At 52.3% G+C, this 20,063-nt stretch overlaps 1 protein-coding gene and 1 long non-coding RNA gene across 29 annotated transcripts in view; one reads left to right on the top strand and one right to left on the bottom strand.

Annotated features, from left to right (window-relative positions):
• SHANK2 (SH3 and multiple ankyrin repeat domains 2) overlaps nt 1-20,063 on the top strand; it is a 720,394-nt gene that overhangs the window by 377,032 nt on the left and 323,299 nt on the right. For all 28 annotated transcript variants that reach the window (XM_078341738.1, XM_078341739.1, XM_078341735.1 and 25 more), the window contains one exon: nt 951-1,064. In XM_078341738.1, the coding sequence (XP_078197864.1) occupies nt 951-1,064 (114 nt within the window). The remainder of the gene's footprint in view (nt 1-950; nt 1,065-20,063) is intronic.
• Nucleotides 1,058-19,552, bottom strand: LOC144578200 (uncharacterized). Its single transcript, XR_013523593.1, has 5 exons — nt 19,284-19,552; nt 17,260-17,492; nt 16,280-16,377; nt 8,022-8,189; nt 1,058-4,437 (listed from the first exon to the last, which is right to left on the bottom strand). It is a non-coding gene; the product is annotated as an uncharacterized LOC144578200 (long non-coding RNA).

Below are 20,063 nucleotides of genomic sequence, written 5' to 3'. Positions count from 1 at the left end.
ACTGTGAGGATTTCAGTGCAGCCCCTTCTGTTTTAAGTAAGTGAAGATAATTCCACATCCACGCCATTGTCAGATGGTTCATAAGCTGCTCGCCCATCGTCTGCTGTGATTTTTTTTTTTTTTTGAGATGGAGTTTTACCGTGTCACCCAGGCTGGAGTGCAGTATTGCAATCTTGGCTCACTGCAACTTCTGCCTCCTGAGTTCAACCATTTCTCCTGCCTCAGCCTCCCGAGTAACTGGGATTTCAGATGTGCACCACCACGCCTGGGTAATTTTGGTATTGTTAATAGAGATGGGGTTTCACCATGTTGGCCAGGCTGGTCTCGAACTCCTGACCTCAGGTGATCTGCCCACCTCAGCCTCCCAAACTGCTGAAATTACAGGCATGAGCTCCTGTGCCCAGCCCGTTGCTGTGATTTCTCCTTCCCCACGCTCATTTAAAAGATCCAGACAGAGCCGGGTGGGTGGATTTTCTTCCCTGTAGGCCCTCTGCCTCTGGTTCTTGCCCAGCTTAGGAGGGGAAGGCGTGACCTCATCACTTCCTCCCCATTTTGCGGTGATGCCCCCGACTCCACTTTTATATCTGAAATCATTGGTGGCAACAACAGCCAAGCAGCAGTGTCCCGTCTCACGTGGAGCACTGAGAAATGCTCCAAGGCACATTCATTCCTGTGGTGTGTGCCAGATAACGCAAAGATGCTTTGTTCCCATCTCATCGCCTGAGGGCAGAGGATGCCTGTGGGCTGCAGTGGGGACACCTCGATGTCTGTTAGCACTGTCTGCAGCTGAAGGAAGTGCAGTCACACCACAGCCACTTGCTCCACAGGCCTGTCCGAGGATGCAAGGGTTCTCCTGCCTCCGCCCGGCCCCCGCCACCTGTTCACCCACAGGCCCCCCACGGCCCCCCACGTCCCCCCTGCTAACGCCTCTCCCTGTCTGTTGTCTCTAGTTCTGAGCATCGGCGAAGGGGGCTTCTGGGAAGGCAGCGCCCGCGGCCACATCGGATGGTTTCCGGCGGAATGTGTGGAGGAGGTCCAGTGTAAGCCCAGGGACAGCCAGGCAGGTAAGGCGGGCGCATCTCAGGCCTGTGGTCACTGTGGCCGTGGCAGGCTTCGGCCGTCGCGCCGTGGAGGAAGGCTGAGTTGCAAAGTCGGGACTTTCTGGATCTTTGGAAGCAGGTTGCTTGCTTCCGTTCCTCTGGGCCTCATCCAAACCGGCAATTCCTTACAAGATGGTGTGGAAGCTTTTAGTTAAAAGGCTGCTCAGTACACGCCCCAGAAAACTTGGACCGTATGTTCTAGCTGTCGGAGAAAGACTTTTGGAGGTTGATTAGATTTCTTTTTCCATCTCTCCTATCGGTGGCATGAAACAGGCAGCTCCCATGTGCAGGGCAGACGCTCCCGTGCCGCCCTGAGAACACACAGCGAACGCCTCCGTGAACACTGCTCGGAAGAGTTCGGTGTTCTGACGGGAAGCCATTCCAGCTTCTCTCTTAGAACCTCCAGATATAGCGCTTACTGAAAATCGTTTCAAAATTGATTGCCAAGAGACTGAATTGATTAACATGTGAAGAGGAGACCACTTATATAAAATGGTACCAAGAGAGCGTGCGTGTGTGTGTGTGTGTGAGTGTGTGTGTGTGAGTGTGTGTATGAGAGTTGGGGAAAAGTGAAGCCTTAGGTGTAACAGAAGAAGAAAAGCAGTTCCCATGTGAACAGCAACTGGCTTTTTGTAGAGTCCAAGGCCCACAACACGTGTCAGGAGCAGCCACGGATGCTACGGCCACCAACCTTCCACGCCTTCTTGTGCGGAGCCCAATGCCTCTGAGCTCTGCCCAAATGTCCCCTTTGCCCTGTTTTTGAGGTTTCCCGTCTAGGGACTCACTAGGCAGCCCCCCGCTGCCTGGTCCCATCTGCCGGGGCCTGCCAGGCCCTACAAGCAAGGAGGAGTCTGTCCTGGGCCTGGCTGGCTTTGCAGTCTCCGCAGGGAGGCTCAGTGGGTTTCTGCCTGAGATCTTGGCTTCAACAGGGGCCCAGTTCGTGCCACAGCTTTCTTGCCGGTGAGTCCCTGCTCAGGCTTAGACAGCAGACGGTGTTGAGGGGTATCGAGGTAAGACACGCTCCAAACTTAACCACGAAGGAGAAACTGGGAATGCGCTCTGCTCGGAAGGCAGCTGGGTGGGAGGGAGTGTGTTTTTCTGGATGATGGTGTGATGACAATGTTACCCACAAACCCGGTCTTCCCAAGAGTGGGGTCTTTCCCTGTCATGTGTGCAAAAGCAAAAGTGAGCCTCAAGCGGCACAGGCTCTATTTAATGGCCATGGAACCAAGAATCAGGAGCTTGGCTCACCAATCAATTTCTCAGCTCCTGAGGCAAGTCACAGAGACCGGGCTTCTGTCACGAAGAGCTGGGGCTTTAAATCAAGGGGAGGGATATTCACATCTTTTCTGGAAACGGACAGAGAACTTCTCAGAGCCGATGTGTCACCTTCCCTTTTGTCCATTTCTGGTTTCTTTCTGTTGTTGTCATGGTGATTGTCAACTGTCCTGGTGCCGGTGGGAGTGTCATTTAGCATGCAAATTAGATTGTAATGAGGTTACAGGTCTTGGGAAGCCAAGTGAGCTGCCGTCTTGGATCCCATAGTCTTAGCCTTTTTGGTCATAAAGGGGAACTTGTGACCTCAGGCATCCTAGTGCTTCAAGATAAGCAGAGTCGAGGAAGGCTGCAATAACCTAGACCACAAAGGCGTTACAATGGGCAGCAAATCACACTGAGCCCTGGCACAGGCCGGACCTCCAAGGCCTGCCAGTGCCCATCCACCCTGGTCCACACCCACCTTCTTCTGCAGGCAGCCTGCCCCTGCCTCACTTGTCTGAGAAGAGCCAGGCCCAGGAGCTCAGCTGGCCCCCGAGGTTGCTCAGTGCCTTCATTCTCCCCGTCCTCCGGTCCTCCCCTTCCTGAGCAGCTACCACCCCTCCCTCTCCCAGCACTCACCTCCAGAGCTGGCCGCCCTCCCTCCACTCTCTGGTTGGAAGGACTCAGCTGTGCCAGCACGAGCCTTTGCTGGCTAATGCCACATCTGGATGGGGCAGTGCTGGAGGGCCACACAGGCGGGTCATTTGAGCTTCCTGCTCTCTCCATCCTCCAGAGAATAGAGGCTTCCTGGATAGTGTGCAGGACGAAGCAGGGCAGCTGGAGCAACCTGCCTTCCTCCCTCCTGTGGGCTTTTGCTGCCCTCCTGCCAGCCTCGCCCTGTGTGCCCTGGGTGAGAACGGATAGCTTTCCCAGCCTCACTGGCAGGGTCCACACCCAGGGTAGGTGGGAGAGGTGGAGTATGCCAAACACGCCTGTCCCGTGGAGGCAGCTTCCAGAGGGTGGTGGTTTGTGTTTGTGTTTCCCGTGGGAGGAGGTTGCTGGGGTTTCGAGAAGCATGATCTTGCTCTGGCTCATACTCCCAGGATGGTGTCCTTGATAAAACCGTATTTTCTACCTGGGCTGATGCAGGTGTGAGTCTCCCTGGGCCAAAGTCAGGGTGTCAGCAGGGCTGTGTTCCTTTCTGGACTCTGGAGGGGAGAATTTGTTTCCTTCTCTTTCCAGCATCCTTGGCCTCATGGCCCCTTCCTCCATCTCCCAAGCCAGCAACTGTAGGTAGGGTCCTTCTTCCATTGTATCTCCCCAAACCTCCCTTCTGCCTCTTCTTCTTCCACTTTTAAGAAACTGTGTGATTATGGCCAGGCACAGTGGCTCACACCTGCAATCCCAGCCCTTTGGGAGGCCGAGCTATGTGGATCGCTTGAGGTCAGGAGTTCAAGACCAGCCTGTCCAATATGGAGAAACCACATCTCTACTAAAAATGCAGAAATTAGCCGGGCGTAGTGGCGGGCACCTATAATCCCAGCTACTCAGGAGGCTGAGGCAGGAGAATAGCTTGAACCTGGGAGGCAGAGGTTGCAGTGAGCCGAGATCGCACCACTGCATTCCAGCCTGGGTGACAGAGCAAGACTCCATCTCAAAAAGGAAAGAAAAGAACTTGTGTGATTAGATGGGCCCATCTTGCTAATCTAGGTCGAGTAAACTGATAGGCAGCCTTAATTCTGCCTGAAACCTTAATTTCCTTTTGCCTTAAAATAACATATTCATAGGTTCCAGGGATTAGGACCTGGGCATCCTTGGAAGGAGCCATCTTTCTCCCTAACACGGATGGCAAAAATGACCTCAGAGCTCTAACATAAAGGCTGTGGGTCAGGCAAGGAAGGCATCCCTGTGACCTGTGGTGGAGTGAGGTGAACCAAGATCACAGCACAGAGGAGTTGAAAAGAGTGGGGAGGATTCCACGGTGATTCCTGCTGGGTTCTGTTTGCCCTTGGGTGTTCTAAGATCGTGACTTCGCACCTTCTTCTCTATTATCTTCTTTTATAGAGGTGTGATTTACATACTGGAAAACACACAGATTACAAGAAAAATCTAGTTCAGTGCATTCTGACAAACGTATATACCCATGTCTTCAACTGCAAATGAGATATTAAACCTTCCCTTCACAGGCCAGGTGCAGGGGCTCACACCTGTCATCCTAGCACTTTTGGAGGCCGAGGCAGATGGATCACTTGAGGTCAGGGGTTCGAGACCAGCCTGGCCAACATGGTGAAACCCCATCACTACTACAAGTATAAAACATTGGCTGGGCATGGTGGCATGCACCTGTCATACCAGCTACTCAGGAGGCCGAGGCAGGAGAATCGCTTAAACCTGGGAGGTGGAGGTTGCAGTGAGCCGAGGTCACACCATTGCACTCCAGCCTAGGCGACAAGAGCAGAACTCCATCTCAAAAATATATATAAAATAATATTTTTAAAAACACCTTTCCTTCACCCCAGGAAGTGATCTCAGGCTGCCTTCCATCCCTCCCACACCAGAAGAAAGCACGGTTCTGATTTCTGTTCACCTTGGACAAGTTTTGTCTGTCACTGAATTTCACATAGATGGGAGCCTGCAACTCTTGGGCCCACTTCTTTCCCTCAGCCCAATGCCTGTGATGTCAGCTGTGTGTTGCAGAACTCCGTAGTTTATACATTTTTTTTTTTTTTTGAGACAGAGTCTTACTCTGTCGCCCAGGCTGGATTACAGTGGTAGGTACCATCTTAGCTCACTGCAACCTCCAACTCCAGGGTTCAAGTGATTCTCATGCCTCAGCCTCTCTAACAGCTGGGATTACAGGCTCCCACCATCACACCTGGCTAATTTTTGTATTTTTAGTAGGGACGGGGTTTCACTATGTTGGCCAGACTGGTCTCGAACTCCTGAGTTCAAGTGATCCACCTGCCTCGGCCTCCCAAAGTGCTGGGATTACAGGCGTGAGTCACTGTGCCCAGACAGCGGTGTATACGTGTTTATTGCTGAGTAGTGTTCTAGGATGTACTATACCACAGTTTGATCGTGCTCCTGATGATGGACATGGGGCTGTCTTCTCAGTTTTGGCTAATATGAATGAAACTGCTAAAAAAGGTTTTTGTTTGAGTCTTTCTGCAGACATATGTTTTTCTCTCTCTAGGTAGAAAACTGCTGGGTTGTATGATAATGTTGTGATTTTATAAGAAACTACCACACAGTTCTCCGAAGTGCTGTCTCATTTTATGCTCCTACCAACAGTGTATGAGAGTTTCGGTTGCTCCACTTTGTCATCAACATTTGGCAACGTCGGTCTGTTTAATGTCTGCTGTTCTAGCGGATATGAAATGATATCTTGTTATAGGTGTAACCTGCATTTTTGTGGTGATGATTAAGCATCTCTTGGTGTGCTCCTTTGCTCTGTGCATAGCTTCTTTAAGTCTTTGGTCCGTTTTTAATGGTGGTGTTCATCTTTTCCTTGTTGGTTTGTAGGGGTTATTTATATATTCTGCTTATCAGTCCGTTGTCAAATATACGTTGCACACATTTTTCCCAGTCTGTGATTTGCCTTTTCGTGTTCTAACTGCAGTCATCTCTCAATATACACGGGGATTGGTTCCAGGAGACCATGCCCTCACACCATATACCAAATCCACCTCAAGTCCCACAGGCAGCTCCACAGAATCTGTGTATGTGAAATCAGCCCTCTGTATATGCCAGTTTTATATCACACAAATATTGTGTTTTCAATCTATATTTAGTTGAAAAATCCACATGTAAGTTAAACCCATTCAGTTCAAACCCATGTTGTTCAAGGGTCAACTGTGTGTCTTTTATGAAGAGAAGGGTTTTAAAAATTTTGAATCTAGTTCAGATTATCCTTTTTTCCCTTTGCATTAATGCTTTTTGTCACTTTTATTTTTTTGATCATGGTCTTGCTGTGTCATCCAGGTAGGAATGCAGTGGTGCCATCACAGCACATTACATGCCTTGACTTCCCAGGCCCAAACGATTCTGCCGCCTCATTTTAAAATTTATTGTATTAGTATATTTTTTTTGTAGAGACAAGGCCTCACTACATTGCCCAGGCTGGTCTTGAACTCCTGGGTCCAAGCAACCCTCCTGCCTCAGTTTCCCAAAGTGCTGGGATTGCAGGTGTGAGCCACTGTGCCTGGCCCTGTTTGTAGCTTTTTTTGATGTTGAGAATTAGAAGACTTTGAATGTACATGGAATCCGGAAGGTGATACAAAATGTTTTTCAGATGTTCCCATCCAGCAGGGTCCTTCTACCCGTCAGCCTTGCCTGCACCCTCGCAAGCTGTTTCTCTTTTATGGACCACCACTGCTTTGTGTTGTAAAATGAACATTTAGCTAGTAAATCTCATTCATGAACATTAAATAGTGAGTGACTCACGAATGAACAACTCAGTGAAGAAGTGGCTGCTCAGGACCCAGTGAATTCTCGCAGCCTGATGACAGTCACCGGAGGCTGGGGATAACGAATGGCAAAATCATATGGTGGTCCCGGCTGGCTGCTTGGTTGATTGATAGGCAGGCTGGCTGGCTGGTCGATTGGTTGGTTGGTTGGTTGGTTGATTATGAGATGACTTGTTGGCTGGCTGGCTGGCTGGCTGGCTGGCTGGCTGGCTGGTTGATTGATTGGCTGGCTGGTTGATTGGTTGGTTGGTTGATTATTAGATGGCTGGCTGGCTGGTTGATTGGTTAGTTAATTGATTGGCTGGCTGGCTGGTTGATTGGTTGGTTGGTTGATTGGTTGGTTGGTTGATTATTAGATGGCTGGCTGGCTGGTTGATTGGTTAGTTAATTGATTGGCTGGCTGGCTGGTTGGTTGGTTGGTTAATTGGCTGGCTGGCTGGTTGATTGGTTGACTGGTTGGTTGGTTGATTGGTTGATTGGTTGGTTGGTTGGTTGGTTGATTATTAGATGGCTGGCTGGTTGATTGGTTAGTTAATTGATTGGCTGGCTGGCTGGTTGGTTAGTTAATTGGCTGGCTGGCTGGTTGATTGGTTGACTGATTGGTTGGTTGATTATTACATGGCTTGTTTGGCTGGCTGGCTGGCTGGCTGGCTGGTTGGCTGGTTGGCTAGCTGGTTGGTTGATTAGCTGTCTGGATGACTAATTGGTTGGTTAGTTGGTTAGCTGGCTATCTGGCTGGTTTTTGTTGGTTGGTTGATTGATTAACTGGTTGGTTGGCTGACTGATTAGATGGTTAGTTGTTTGGTTGGTTAGCTGGCTGACTGGTTGGATGGATGGATGGATGGATGGACGGACGGATGGAGGGATGCATGGATGGTTGATTGGTCAAGTGATACAAGTTCAGCTCATTTCCATGAATAGTTTTGTAGTTTTGCCTTCAAGATATGAAGGGCTTATTCACCTGAACCTTAGTTGTGATTTCTTAGGGCTGTATGTTTATGGGACTTTGTAGTTTCCAGTGGGCTTTCCTGCTTGCTGTCTCATCAACCTTGTGGAATAAGCAGGGCAGGAATCATCACTCACATTGTACACATGAGCATCCCCATCTTAGCACGTTGGAGCACACAGATAGGGAGTTACTGGGTTGGGACTGTGACCCATTATTTGTGACTTCTAATGCTTGAGCTGTGACCTGTACCTGCATCACAGCAGTGTCTCTCATACAGCAATCAGGATGGTAATCCTGGTGTGTGACTGCCAGTGATTAGTCTTCCTGCACATCCACCTGAAGCAATGGAGAAGCAGAAGCAGATCCAGGTCTCCTCAGCTCAGTCATCTCTGGCTGGCTCTGAGTAGACTTCATTATCTGAAATGTGAAGGCTGGAGATGATGAGTGTGAAGGGTTGGGGGAAAGCTTACTCGTTGTAGCTTTCTTGTTTCTGTGCATTAGAGACAGGGGCATGCCCGGATTTATAAAATCTCACCTCTCCACATGCATCAGCCCAGAGACCTGAGAGCAAAGTGCCACATATGACTATGTTATTATATGCAGGAGGAGAGGCATCTTGGGAGATTGTGCTCTGGAAAATTGCTGGTTAATTACATGCATGTCTGCACCCCATCCTGCTGGTGTTTAGGCTCCCTGAGGGCAGGGAAAGTTGCTGGTTAATTACATGCATGTCTGCACCCCATCCTGCTGGTGTTTAGGCTCCCTGAGGGCAGGGAAAGTTGCTGGTTAATTACATGCATGTCTGCACCCCATCCTGCTGGTGTTTAGGCTCCCTGAGGGCAGGGATAGCATCTTGCTGTTCTGTGCCCTGCATGGTGCCTATCCAGGACAGAGTGCATGTCAGTTGCCCCACCGTGTTTGTGGAAAGCAGGTTGCTGGTGCACTTGATTGCTCAGGAGATGGAAGGTCTGGCTTTTGTCTAGACTCTAAAGCCTTCCGCCCATATGTGGTAGGTAGCACAATGTCAGCCACTACAAGTGAACCCACAGCTTCAGTGGCTTAATGGAGTGCAGGATTTTTCATGCCCAGTAGCCACGCCAGTGTGGTGTCTTATGGTCAGCAGATGGGATGATTTTCTCCATGATGTGACCAAGCAGTCCAGGCCCTTCCATTGTATGGCCTGGTCATCCTCGAGGGTCTGAGGGTCCCCTGCCTCCCGCCTGCAGAGATGGGGAGAGAGAATGGAGAAACACTGCCCTCTTGTGTGAGGCTCTGGCACAGTATGGACACGCATCACTGCCGGTGACACCCCATGGAAGGGACCTGGTTGCTGCAGATGCTGAGCCCTGTGGTCCCAGGCAAGGAGTCACCTGCTGCTGACTATTTGAGTCAAGGTTCAGAGAAACCTCAATTTTGCTCTTGAGGACTTTTAACTGATTGGAGGAGGCCCACGCACATAACTGAGAAAAATCTTGACTTCAAGCCAACAGACTGTAAATGTTGCCCACATCCACAAAATACCCTCCCAGCAACACCTCGTTACTGCTTGGCTACCTAACTGAGTGCCATAGCCTGGTCAGGTTGGCCTGTAAAGCTGACCCTCTTGGGGCCGGACATGCACCCTGGATGGAGGGACAGTGCCCACCTCCCCCGCTGGAGGCCTTGACTGCCTTCTGCACTTCCAAGGCTTCGATTTCCTCATCTGTGAATTCAGGCTGCTGGATTGTACAGTGACTTGATCCCTCCTCCTTAGAATGCTACAGAGTTTTTTGAGACAGAGTTTCGCTCTTGTTGTCCAGGCTGGAGTGCAGTGGTGTGACCTTGACTCACTGAAACCCCTACCACCCAGGTTCAAGCGATTCTCCTGCTTCAGCCTCCCGAGTAGCTGGGATTACAGGCATGCGCCACCACGCCTGGCTAATTTTGTATTTTTAGTAGTGATGGGGTTTCTCCATGTTGGTCAGGCTGGTCTTGAACTCCCGACCTCAGGTGATCCTCCCGCCTCAGCCTCCCAAAGTGCTGGAATTACAGGCATGAGCCACTGGCCAGAATTCTACAAATTGAAATCAGGGCTGCCCTTGATGATGTATCTTGACTAAGAAACAAATAAAATATTTCCACAGTCATCCGTTGACACCCATGGATGAGGCAGTTTATGAAAAATGAATGCAATGCATGTCCATGCAATTTTCAGTGACACATCTGATGTGTACACGGAAACTGTCAGTCCAGGGCTCTCTGTTTATCCCTTAGAAAGTGACATAAGGCCAAGCAGCACTGGAGCAGATCATATTCTAGTTGCTGAAACGAAGGACCTGAGTATCAGTGAGCACCATTCATGCAGAACAAGATGAGGAAATGGGTGTGGTGAGTCAGCCCTGCTCATCCCTGTTTCCATCCTCCAGAGACAGGTAGGATCTGGTCACCCGAAAGCCACTGAGGTGGGAGTGGTGTCCTCGCCACCAGGCAGCGCAGACCAGGCTGTAAGACACCACCTTCTCCACTCCTATGTCACTGCTGGGCACCCCGGTGTAGTTTCGGTGTGTCCTGTGCCATATGCACTGCCAGAGCCTGTGTCAGCTACAGAGACCAGTGAGGAAGTGACTTGATGCGATTCTCTGCAGAATGGGCTTCCGGAATCTTCCGGCTGACTCCCTGCTGCAGGACTCTAGACTGGGTAGAGAATGTGAGTATAGGCTGCAATTAGTTGTGCCTTCCCTTGACCAGCCACTTTTGTGGGGTAAGTCTACATTCAAGAATAGTCTCCGTGGTTCTCTAGAAGTTTCTAGAAGCTAGCCATAAGCACAGGGTCTAGATGACCAGGAAACAGATGCGGTTTGTAATGTGTCCTTTCTGTTTGCTTGGTTGTTTTATTAGTATTATTATTTGTTTTGGTTTGGTTTTTTTGAGGTGGAGTTTTGCTCTTGTTGCCCAGGCTGGAGTGCAGTGGCACGATCTCGGCCCACTGCAACCCCCGCCACCCGGGTTCAAGCAATTCTCTTGCCTCAGCCTCCCTAGTAGCTGGTATTACAGGTGCCCACCACCATACCCAGCTAATTTCTCGTATTTTTAAGTAGAGGCACGGTTTCACTATGTTGGCCAGGCTAGTCTCAAACTCCTGACCTCAGGTGTCCTTGGTCTCCCAAAGTATTGGGATTACAGGCATGAACCACTGCACGTGGTCCCTTTCTACTTTTTCGTGGCACTCAACTGAGAAGAGAGAGGACCTCATTTGAACCTCCTACTCGCCCTTTATGAGCGGTGCCTTTATGATCTCCGCTTATTCATAAGTAAACACACGTTGGGTATGTGTCCAGGTAAGATGTGCGCCAGGCTGTCCGGATTCCCAAGCTCTCTTCCTGTGGACTGTTTCCATTCAGAATCCCTGCTGGGAACTCTCCTTTCCAGCCACTCTCTAATTTACCAGCATGGGGCCCCTTACCAGGAGCATCTTACCACGTAGCATTTCCGTTTGCCCTGAGAAGTGTCTCCGCACTGCCACCAGTGCCACCCCCCAGGGCTCATGGCCACAACATTCTCAGATCTCTCCTTCAGACCGTGTGGACCCGACAGGGTGGCGGTGAGGCTGGCATGGGTTTCCCCCTCCCAGAAATCATCCCGAGCACAGTGCGTTGTTCCTCTGTCATCTGAAGCCACACCTGGAGCCATTCCTCCTCATCTGAAGCCACACCTGGAGCCATTCCTCCTCATTTGAAACCACACCTGGAGCCATTCCTCCTGTCTCTTGTAGGACACCCTGTGGTGTGTTTCAGGGTTTCAGGACACACTCGGAGGTTAAATCTCTTTTTCCCAAATCCAACCCTTGGGTCAGGGCTGGGCAGGAGAAGAATGAGGACCTCGTCGTTTTGCCAACTGTTTTGTGAATGCAGCAGTCCCCCGTTATCTTTGGGGGATATGTCCCAGGACCCCCAGTGGGTGCCTAAAATGGGGATAGCACTGAACCCTGTACTGCATACACGGTGTTTCTGGTCTGATGACAGAGCCAGCTGCTAAGTAACTAACCAGTGGGTGGTGAGGGCAGCAGGAGTGCGCTGGGCAAAGGGATGAGTCGCCTCCGGGCGGACCAACATGCGATGTCACACTACTCAGAATGGCGTCCAATTGAAAACTTTTCAACTGTTTATTTCTGGACTTTTCTGTTGAATGTTTTCAGACTTCAGCTGACTGTGGGTGATTAAAACCTCAGAAAGTGAACCTTCGATAAAGGGGACTACTGAAGTTGTAAGTGACTTGGAGCCACTGTCCTTTGTTCTTGTCTGTGGCCATTGATAGGAAGAGGACATAATGAGAAGAGTCCTCATCCACGATGGCCCTGGGCGGGGAACCCGTCCTCTTGGTGGCCATGCCTCACTCTTCAACACTAGGTCAGCCTCTGGGTTCCACCTGCTCTCCCTTGGGAGCCATATCAGGTGTGGGCTGGATTCACCCATGTCCCCCATCCTGCAGGCCACGTGACGTCATCATTCCAGCCCTTTCAGAGAATACAGTTCCAAACCTTGTCCCTGTAGTTGCATCCCCTCACCTCTCATTTGATGTTTACAGGTAACTCCTGTGATCCTCAGAATAAACTTGGGAGGGGGACATGCAGTGATGTTAGTCCATTTTAGACAGGAGGTCCGAGATGGTGAGTGACTTGCTCAGAAGCATGGGTGGCCAACCCAGGACCGAAACATAGATACATCTGTGCTGACCCCTGTTCTCTTCACCCACCAGGCTGGAGCATTCCCAGGGTCAACCCTCTGAGATGTTAAGATCTTGTGGCCTTGGAGTCAGGAACCAAGAGGGGTGATGGTGGTGGTAGTGATGATAAGTGGTTGATGACAGCCCTGGTGACTGTGGCGATGGTGATGATGGTGGTGATGCTGGTGGTGGCAGTGATGACAGTGGTGATGCTGGTGGTGGCAGTGATGACAGTGGTGATGCTGTTTTCATTGCAGATGATGGTGGTGATGGTGGCTATTCTGCTGATGGTGGTGGTCATGGTGATGATGGTGGTGATGGTGGCTATTCTGCTGATGGTGGTGGTCATGGTGATGATGGTGGTGATGCTGTTTTCATTGCTGATGATGGTGGTGATGGTGGCTATTCTTCTGATGGTGGTGGTCATGGTGATGATGGTGGTGATGCTATTTTTTTGGTGGTGATGGTGATGCTGGTGATGGTGGTCATGGGGATGATAGTGGTGTTGCTCATGGTGGTCATAGTGATGACGGTGGTGATGCTGGTGATGGTAATGATGGTAGTGGTAATTATAGTGATGGTGGTGGTGGTGGTGGTCATGGTGATAATGGTGGTGATGGCCATGGTGGTGGTCATGGTGATAATGGTGGTGATACTAGTGGTGGTGGTCATTGTGATGATGCTGGTGGTGGTGATCATGGTGATGAAGGTGGTGGTAATTGGAGTGATGATGGTGGTGATGGTGGTGGTGATGGTGGTGGTGGTGGTGATGGTGGTTGTGGTGGTCATGGTGATGGTGATACTGGTGGTGGTGGTCATGGTGATGGTGGCAGTGGTGGTCATGATGATGATGGTGGTCGTGGTGATGAAGGTGGTGGTAATTGGAGTGATGATGGTGGTGATGGTGGTTGTGGTGGTCATGGTGATGCTGGTGATACTGGTGGTGGTGGTCATGGTGATGGTGGCAGTGGTGGTCATGATGATGATGGTGATCGTGGTGATGAAGGTGGTGGTAATTGGAGTGATAATGGTGGTGGTGGTGGTGATGGTGGTCATGGTGGTGGTGGTGGTCGTGGTGATGGTGATACTGGTGATGGTGGCAGTGGTGGTCATGATGATGGTGATCGTGGTGATGAAGGTGGTGGTAATTGGAGTGATGATGGTGATGATGGTGGCGATGGTGGTGGTGGTCATGATGATGGTGGCGATGGTGGTAGTGGTCATGGTGATGGTGGTGATTCTGCTGATGGTGGTAGTCATGGTGATTGATGGTGGTGGCGATGCTAGCAGCAGTAATGCTGGTGGTGATACCAATGGTGGTGATACCAATGGTGGTGATGGTGACTGAGGTTTTAAGATGACAAAGGGATGATGCCAGTGAAGTCTGATACTCCAGCTTGGTGAAAGCTACTGCGCCATCCATGGACACATATTCTTCCTCATCCCAGCCCTGTGCAGCCTTCTCTTCCTTTGGAGGAAGCGCCTGGCTTGCCCCTTCTAGTTTCTGAAATTCCATTTCATTCCTCACATCCCCTCTTGGTGTAGAGGAATCAACAGCACACTGGGTGCCCTTGAGGAAACTCATTTTACCCTCGTATGTTTCGGCTTTCTCATCTGTGAGTTGGATTTATGTGCCCTGCAGACACGCCCCACAGGGTTGTCACAAGGGCTCACAAAGAATGCCAAGGTTTCCAAGTGCAGATGCCAAGAAGAGTTGTTACCGGTGCCCTCCTCATGGTAATACCGGGAACACCGGCACCGCCAAGGCTCTGGCCACACGGGTCACCGTCACTCCTGCTCTGCCCTCGCTTCCACCCAGCCCCTGCCCATCGGCTGCCCTGCTTTGTGGGGCTTGGTCTAATAGACTGCCCCACCCCCAGGCCCACAGTAAAAGGAGGCCAGGCCAGAGACAGCCCCAGGTGGCTGCAGAGGAGAGAGGCACAGAGGCAAAGGGCAGACGCTAAGGTCATAAGTCCACTGCGTTCCCCATCACTGATGAGCCCTGGGCTGCCCAGGCCAGCTGTGTTTCCACTTGGAAGTTACTCCTGGTGTTTGCTGCGAACTCTGGCGTGATCCCACTTACTCTGAGGAGACTCAGGCTGTGGAGTGGGAACCTCTGCGTGGCTAGAGGTCGGGGCGGGGCCCATCTGCACATAGAAGGTAGAATGCCAACCCATCAGTGGGCTCAGGTGTCCACCCTCAGCTGATAGCAGAACCCCTCCTCTTTGAGCCCCTGCTTAAAATCCAAACGGTCTCTGAAGCAGACAGGGCATCCCCATGCCCACTGCCTCTGTCTGGTGCAAATTCATCTCAGCTTTGGTTGTGGCAGCCTGGTGCCTGGGGAGGCAGGCATGATGCCCAAGGCCACTGTTGCCTCTCTAGTTTTGTCACTGCAGCCCCTGTCCTGGATCACATGAAACCCCGGAAGGTGTAGCGGGGTGGAGCACCACCTGCAAGCCTGAGACCTGTGGCAGCTCAGTCCACCTGGAACGCCCTTTCGAGACCTCCCTTCACCCCACTGACAGGTCCTGCCCAGCCCCTGGGGGGGTGCTGGTGAGACAGAGGTGGTGGTGTGACAGACTCGTCTCCCTGCAACGGGCAGGCTGCCTCTGCTCCACTGAGCGGGCCATGGAGCTTGGCAGGGTTGTAGGGAGCAGGGCCAGCTGGCAAGAAAGGAGAGAAGAGACTTTGGAGAGAGGAGAGTTAGGTGAGGGGACAGGCCAGCCACCCTGGACAGGAGAGCTTTCGGGGGCATCTGGAGCATGCAGGTTTAAAGCTGAGATCTGCTCTGATGAGTGGGCATCCCTCCCCCTCGGGTCACCTCAACACTTTTAGCAGCAAACCTCATGCCTCCTCAAGCCTGGGGTACGATGGTGGGTGGACAAGAGCAGGGAGGGCCCAGGCATCCCCAGGGGTCTGTCCTGTGTAGTGTGCAGTCTCCTGTCCGCCCCCCGCGCCGCCCGGCCATGCCCATCGGGCCCATAGCCTGGGTCCTCCCAGAGGAGGCTCAAAGGCTACCCAGAGATGAGGTCTGCATGGGGTGGAGGCATCCTACAGGCCTGGCAGCTGTGGACACAGGTCCCAGGATGCCTCATGGAAACCCACACACCCTCTGCAGGTGGCCCTCCTGGAAAGCCACCACTTGTGCTGAGGACCGAAGACCAAAAGCTGTACGTGGCGCCTCGTGTCCCTGGCCCTGACAACTCAGCCTGCAGGGGGCCACCTGTGGCTTCCCGTGTCCATGGATGGGAGGCAGGACTGCAGCCCCCAACACGGGGAGGGCTCTTAGCAGTCAGGGTGGGAGCGTGGGCCCTGGCCCCAGGGCTGAAGGACTCGGGGCAGAGGCCCCGACATTCACCTAGATGGGGAAGGCAGAGGAGTCCTGACTTCGCCATCCATCCAGTGTCTCCCTGGGCCTCAGCCTCAGGCTTCTGTGGGAGCAGACACCTCTCTCAGCCCATGCCACAGAGGGGAACCGTGACTCCTGGGGGCACATTCCCTCGCTGGTCAGTGGCAAATGCATATCAGAAAACAGCGTATCTATGACCAGGCATGGTGGCTCACACCTGTAATCCCAACATTTTGGGAGGCAGAGGCTGGCAGATCACCTGAGAGATCAGGAGTTCGAGGCCAGCCTGGCTGGCACCTGTAATCCCAGCTACTCAGGAGGTTGAGGCATGAGAATCACTTGAACCCAGGAGGCAGAGGTTTCAGTGAGCTGAGATCGCGCCACTGCACTTCACCAACACGGTGAAACCCTGTCTCTACTAAAAATACAAAAACTAGCCAGGTGTGGTGGCACATACCTGTAGTCCCAGCTACTCGGAAGGCTGAGGCATGATAATCACTTGAACCCAGGAGCCAGAGGTCACAGTGAGCTGAGATCCTGCCACTTCTCTCCAGCCTGGGTGATAGAATGAGACTGTGTCTCAAAAAGAAGTCAGGGGTTTCTAGGTGTTCTCCTAAAGCCCCTTTGTGCCAAGCAAGAACCTGGCTGGGTGAACAGGGTGCCCGGCTTCTTCCTGCATGCAGCACCCAAAACGTCTCGCCTTTGCCCTGGAGACACCCCTGGGGCTTCAGGAGGTCACCGTTCCCACTTCCAGCCTGTCCCCAGTGGCCCCTGCCCTGTGTCTCCCACCCCCCGGGTCTGTCACCTCCACGGCTCACACAGCATCTCCCCGGACAGGTATCCAGGAGATGCCCTTGCAGGTCAGACCCGGAATTCAGAGTTTCCTTTACTCCTTCCTCTCTGAGCCTTCCAAATAGATGGGAGGATTCTGTTTGGTGCCTGTGTGGTGCTTTTAAGTTTTCTGTGTGGCACGTAGCAAGCATACACAGAGGTTCACAGAACAACCGCAGGTCCAGCGGGCAGTTATGAAACAAGCCCCATGGGCCAAGCGCCCCCAACCCTGCCCCACTCGCCCCCTCTGCCTCCTCAGCTTCCTCCCCAGGAGGGTGGTCTTCACCTAGGGCTAGTCTCGCACAGTCACTTCCTGATTTTATTACTAGTCCCAGACTCATTGTGCAGCTCCAAACAGTGTCGTGGGACTTTGCCCCCTCGTGAGCCATGTGAAGATGGGATTGGCTTGTGCCATGCTGTGCTGGCTTCTCCCCCAAGAGCTGTCCCTGGAATCTAGGCTATGAGAGTAGATCTACATCACCCGTTTTTGCTGTAAGGTTGTTCACTGGGGTTTTGTCCCTCTGTCCCGCCGTGGCAGTCCTAGGCCACTTGCTGTGGGAGTCCCTATGTTTGTGTCTTGGTGTAAATATGGGTACCCTTCCATACCCCAGGGGTGGCTGTGGTCAGGGCAGGCGCATCCTGTGCTTTTCTGAATTCTCCAGCCCTGCCCTGCACGGATGTCTTCGTCAGCCCAGGCTGCTGTAACAGAAGGCTGAGGGCTGGGGGGCCGAAATGCTGGTTCTGGAAGCTGGACAGTCAGAGATCAGCGTGTGGCACGGCCGGTTCTGGGAGGGCCTCTTCCTGGCTTACAGGCAGCCTCTGTCTCTCAGTGTCCTCACCTGCAGAGGGACAGAGACAAAGAGCACTGTGCTGTCTCTTCTTAGGATGGCAGGCATCCCATCTTGGGGACCCCAGCTTCATGACCTCATCTAAACCCATCACACCCTAAAGGCCCCATCACACTGGTGGGCTGTGAATTCTGGGGCATCACAGACATTGAGTCTGTAAGAGAAATGGTGCCCACATGCCATCAGCTCACTACTGACAGGCCCTTCTGCCGCTGGTGTGCCGCGTGTGCCGTGACAATGTGCTTGTGATTTCTGTTTGTGGTTTCCTTGTTAATTCTGAGGCCGGGCCCCTTTGTGTGCATTTATTGGCTGGCTGTTTGTGTGTCTTCTTTTTTTTTGAGACAGAGTCTCGCTCTTGTTACCCAGGCTGGAGTGCAATGGTGCGATCTCGGCTCACCACAACCTCCGCCTCCTGGGTTCAGGCAGTTCTCCTGCCTCAGCCTCCTGAGTAGCTGGGATTACAGGCACGCGCCACCATGCCCAGCTAATTTTTTGTATTTTTAGTAGAGACGGGGTTTCACCATGTTGACCAGGATGGTCTCGATCTCTTGACCTCGTGATCCACCCACCTCGGCCTCCCAAAGTGCTGGGATTACAGGCGTGAGCCCACACGCCCAGCCTGTGTGTCTTCTTTGGCCAAGCACCGGTTCAGGTCTTCCGCCTGCCTTTCTTTAGGCTTGCCTGCTTTGTGTTGATTGGTGGTTGCTCTTGTATACTTCAGAGGCAAGACCTTTGTCGGTGGTACGAGTGTGCAGACTTCTCCCACAGCGTGCTGGGTCTTCTTTTCGGGGGGCTGGGGACTCTTCCACACAGCTCTGGTGGTCCATGGTCCTCTTTGTAACTTGGAGAAGGTGGGGCTGGCCCAGTGCCTCCCACAGACAGCAGTGCAACTCAGCTGGGACCCCATAGCCTGCTTTCCCCCTTCTTGAATATGAAGGCTCCCTTCCCTCTATGCCAGGGAGGATGGTTTTCCACTTGAAATGGTGACTTAAAGAACTGCTTTAAGGCCGGGTGCAGCAGCTCACACCTAAAATCCTGGCACTTTGAGAGGCCAAGGTGGTAGATCATCCGGGGTCAGGAGTTTGAGACCATCCCGGCCAACGTGGTGAGACCTCGTTGCTATTAAATATTAGCCGGGCGTGGTGGCTGGCGCCTGTGACCCCAGCTACACGGGAAGCTGAAGCAGGAGAATCGCTTGAACCCGGGAGGCAGAGGTTGCAGTGAGCCGAGATTGCACCACTGCTCTCCAGCCCGAGCGACAGAGGAGACTGTCTGTAAATACACAAATAAATAAAAACTGAATAGATAGCAAGCTGCTTCTAGAAATAGTGTGTAGGAATGACTGTTTAGAGAACTCCGCCCTGTGGCTTTGAGGATGGCCACGCAGTGGTCCCTTTCCCAGACATCTCCTTATCTTCAGGCTCTCAGGGATGCCTGGGTGGGGGCAGCTGCAGAGGTTTGTGCCAGGGGGTGGGCACCCTGGGGCTCTCAGGGTCCTGGAGCACCATGACAATAATCCCGACCCCGATTCCAACAGCAGCCCCACCCTGGGAATTTCCCGTGGTTTTCCTCTAGTCCCCAAACAATCCTGCACATTCAGTATCGTCGTTCCTATTCTGCATGTAAGGCTGTGGGCTCAGGGACATTAAGCATCCCTCTCAAGATGGTCCCTGGCAGCCCCAGGGCTTATGTCCTCATAGGTCCAAGTCCTTCAGAAAGACAGTGGCTCTGTGCTAGTAGCTTCTCAGTGAGAGTCTTTCAATGTGCCCTCATGGGACCTACCTGAATGATGCTCGTGCCCACCCAGAGCCAATCACTCTGGCTAGGGGGTGGGTGCCCCAGCAAGTGTGACTGGCTGGTTCTGGGTCAGGGGTGTAGGGAAGATGGCTTGCCAAGGATGGTTGGGGTCCTGGAACCGGCAGAAGGAGGGGGCGGCAGGCAGGACCTCTGCAGGCCGTATTCAGCGAGGGAGGCCGAGCGCCTGGGCTCTTTGAAGATCAGAGGAGGACATTGCTGTGACCTACTTTCCCCGGGAGTAGGAGTGCCTTCCCAAGGACACAAAGCGGGTGGGAGCTGTCACCCACAGATCTGGGCGGCTCTGGTTGGAGCCGTGGGGCAGGGCATGGTAGAGTCCTATTAAACAGAAGTGTCATTAGTCACAGTGTGTAGAAACCCCGGCAGAACATCAGCATACCCATGCTCGGTTCTTCCAAAATAGAATATTTTTGTTATCTTTAGAGCATTTAAAAATACAGGCGAATGACTCTATTAGCACAATTGTAATCTAAAATATTAGTAAGCCACAAAAGCCAGCTTCCAAAGAAGTGACGAGCTGCTCCCTTGCAGAACACAGAATAACTGTGAGGACGCATCGTCCTGCCTGCTAATGATGATGTTTTCGTTAAACGACCGTGGCGGGCTCCTGCATCCCCCGCCCTTCCTGTCTCCTACGCCGCTTTATTAAAACTCACTCAGAGCCTCGTTGCCGTGGGGTGTGTGCCACTGTCGGTTAGCAGCTGCTCTGTGTTTTAAATACCCGTTTCCATGCTCGGGCTCACCCTC

Source organism: Callithrix jacchus, chromosome 10, assembly GCF_049354715.1.
Source record: "Callithrix jacchus isolate 240 chromosome 10, calJac240_pri, whole genome shotgun sequence".
Lineage (NCBI taxonomy): Eukaryota > Metazoa > Chordata > Mammalia > Primates > Cebidae > Callithrix > Callithrix jacchus.
Note: the sequence above shows the minus strand (reverse complement) of the source record. Positions and strands in the feature narration are given on the sequence as shown.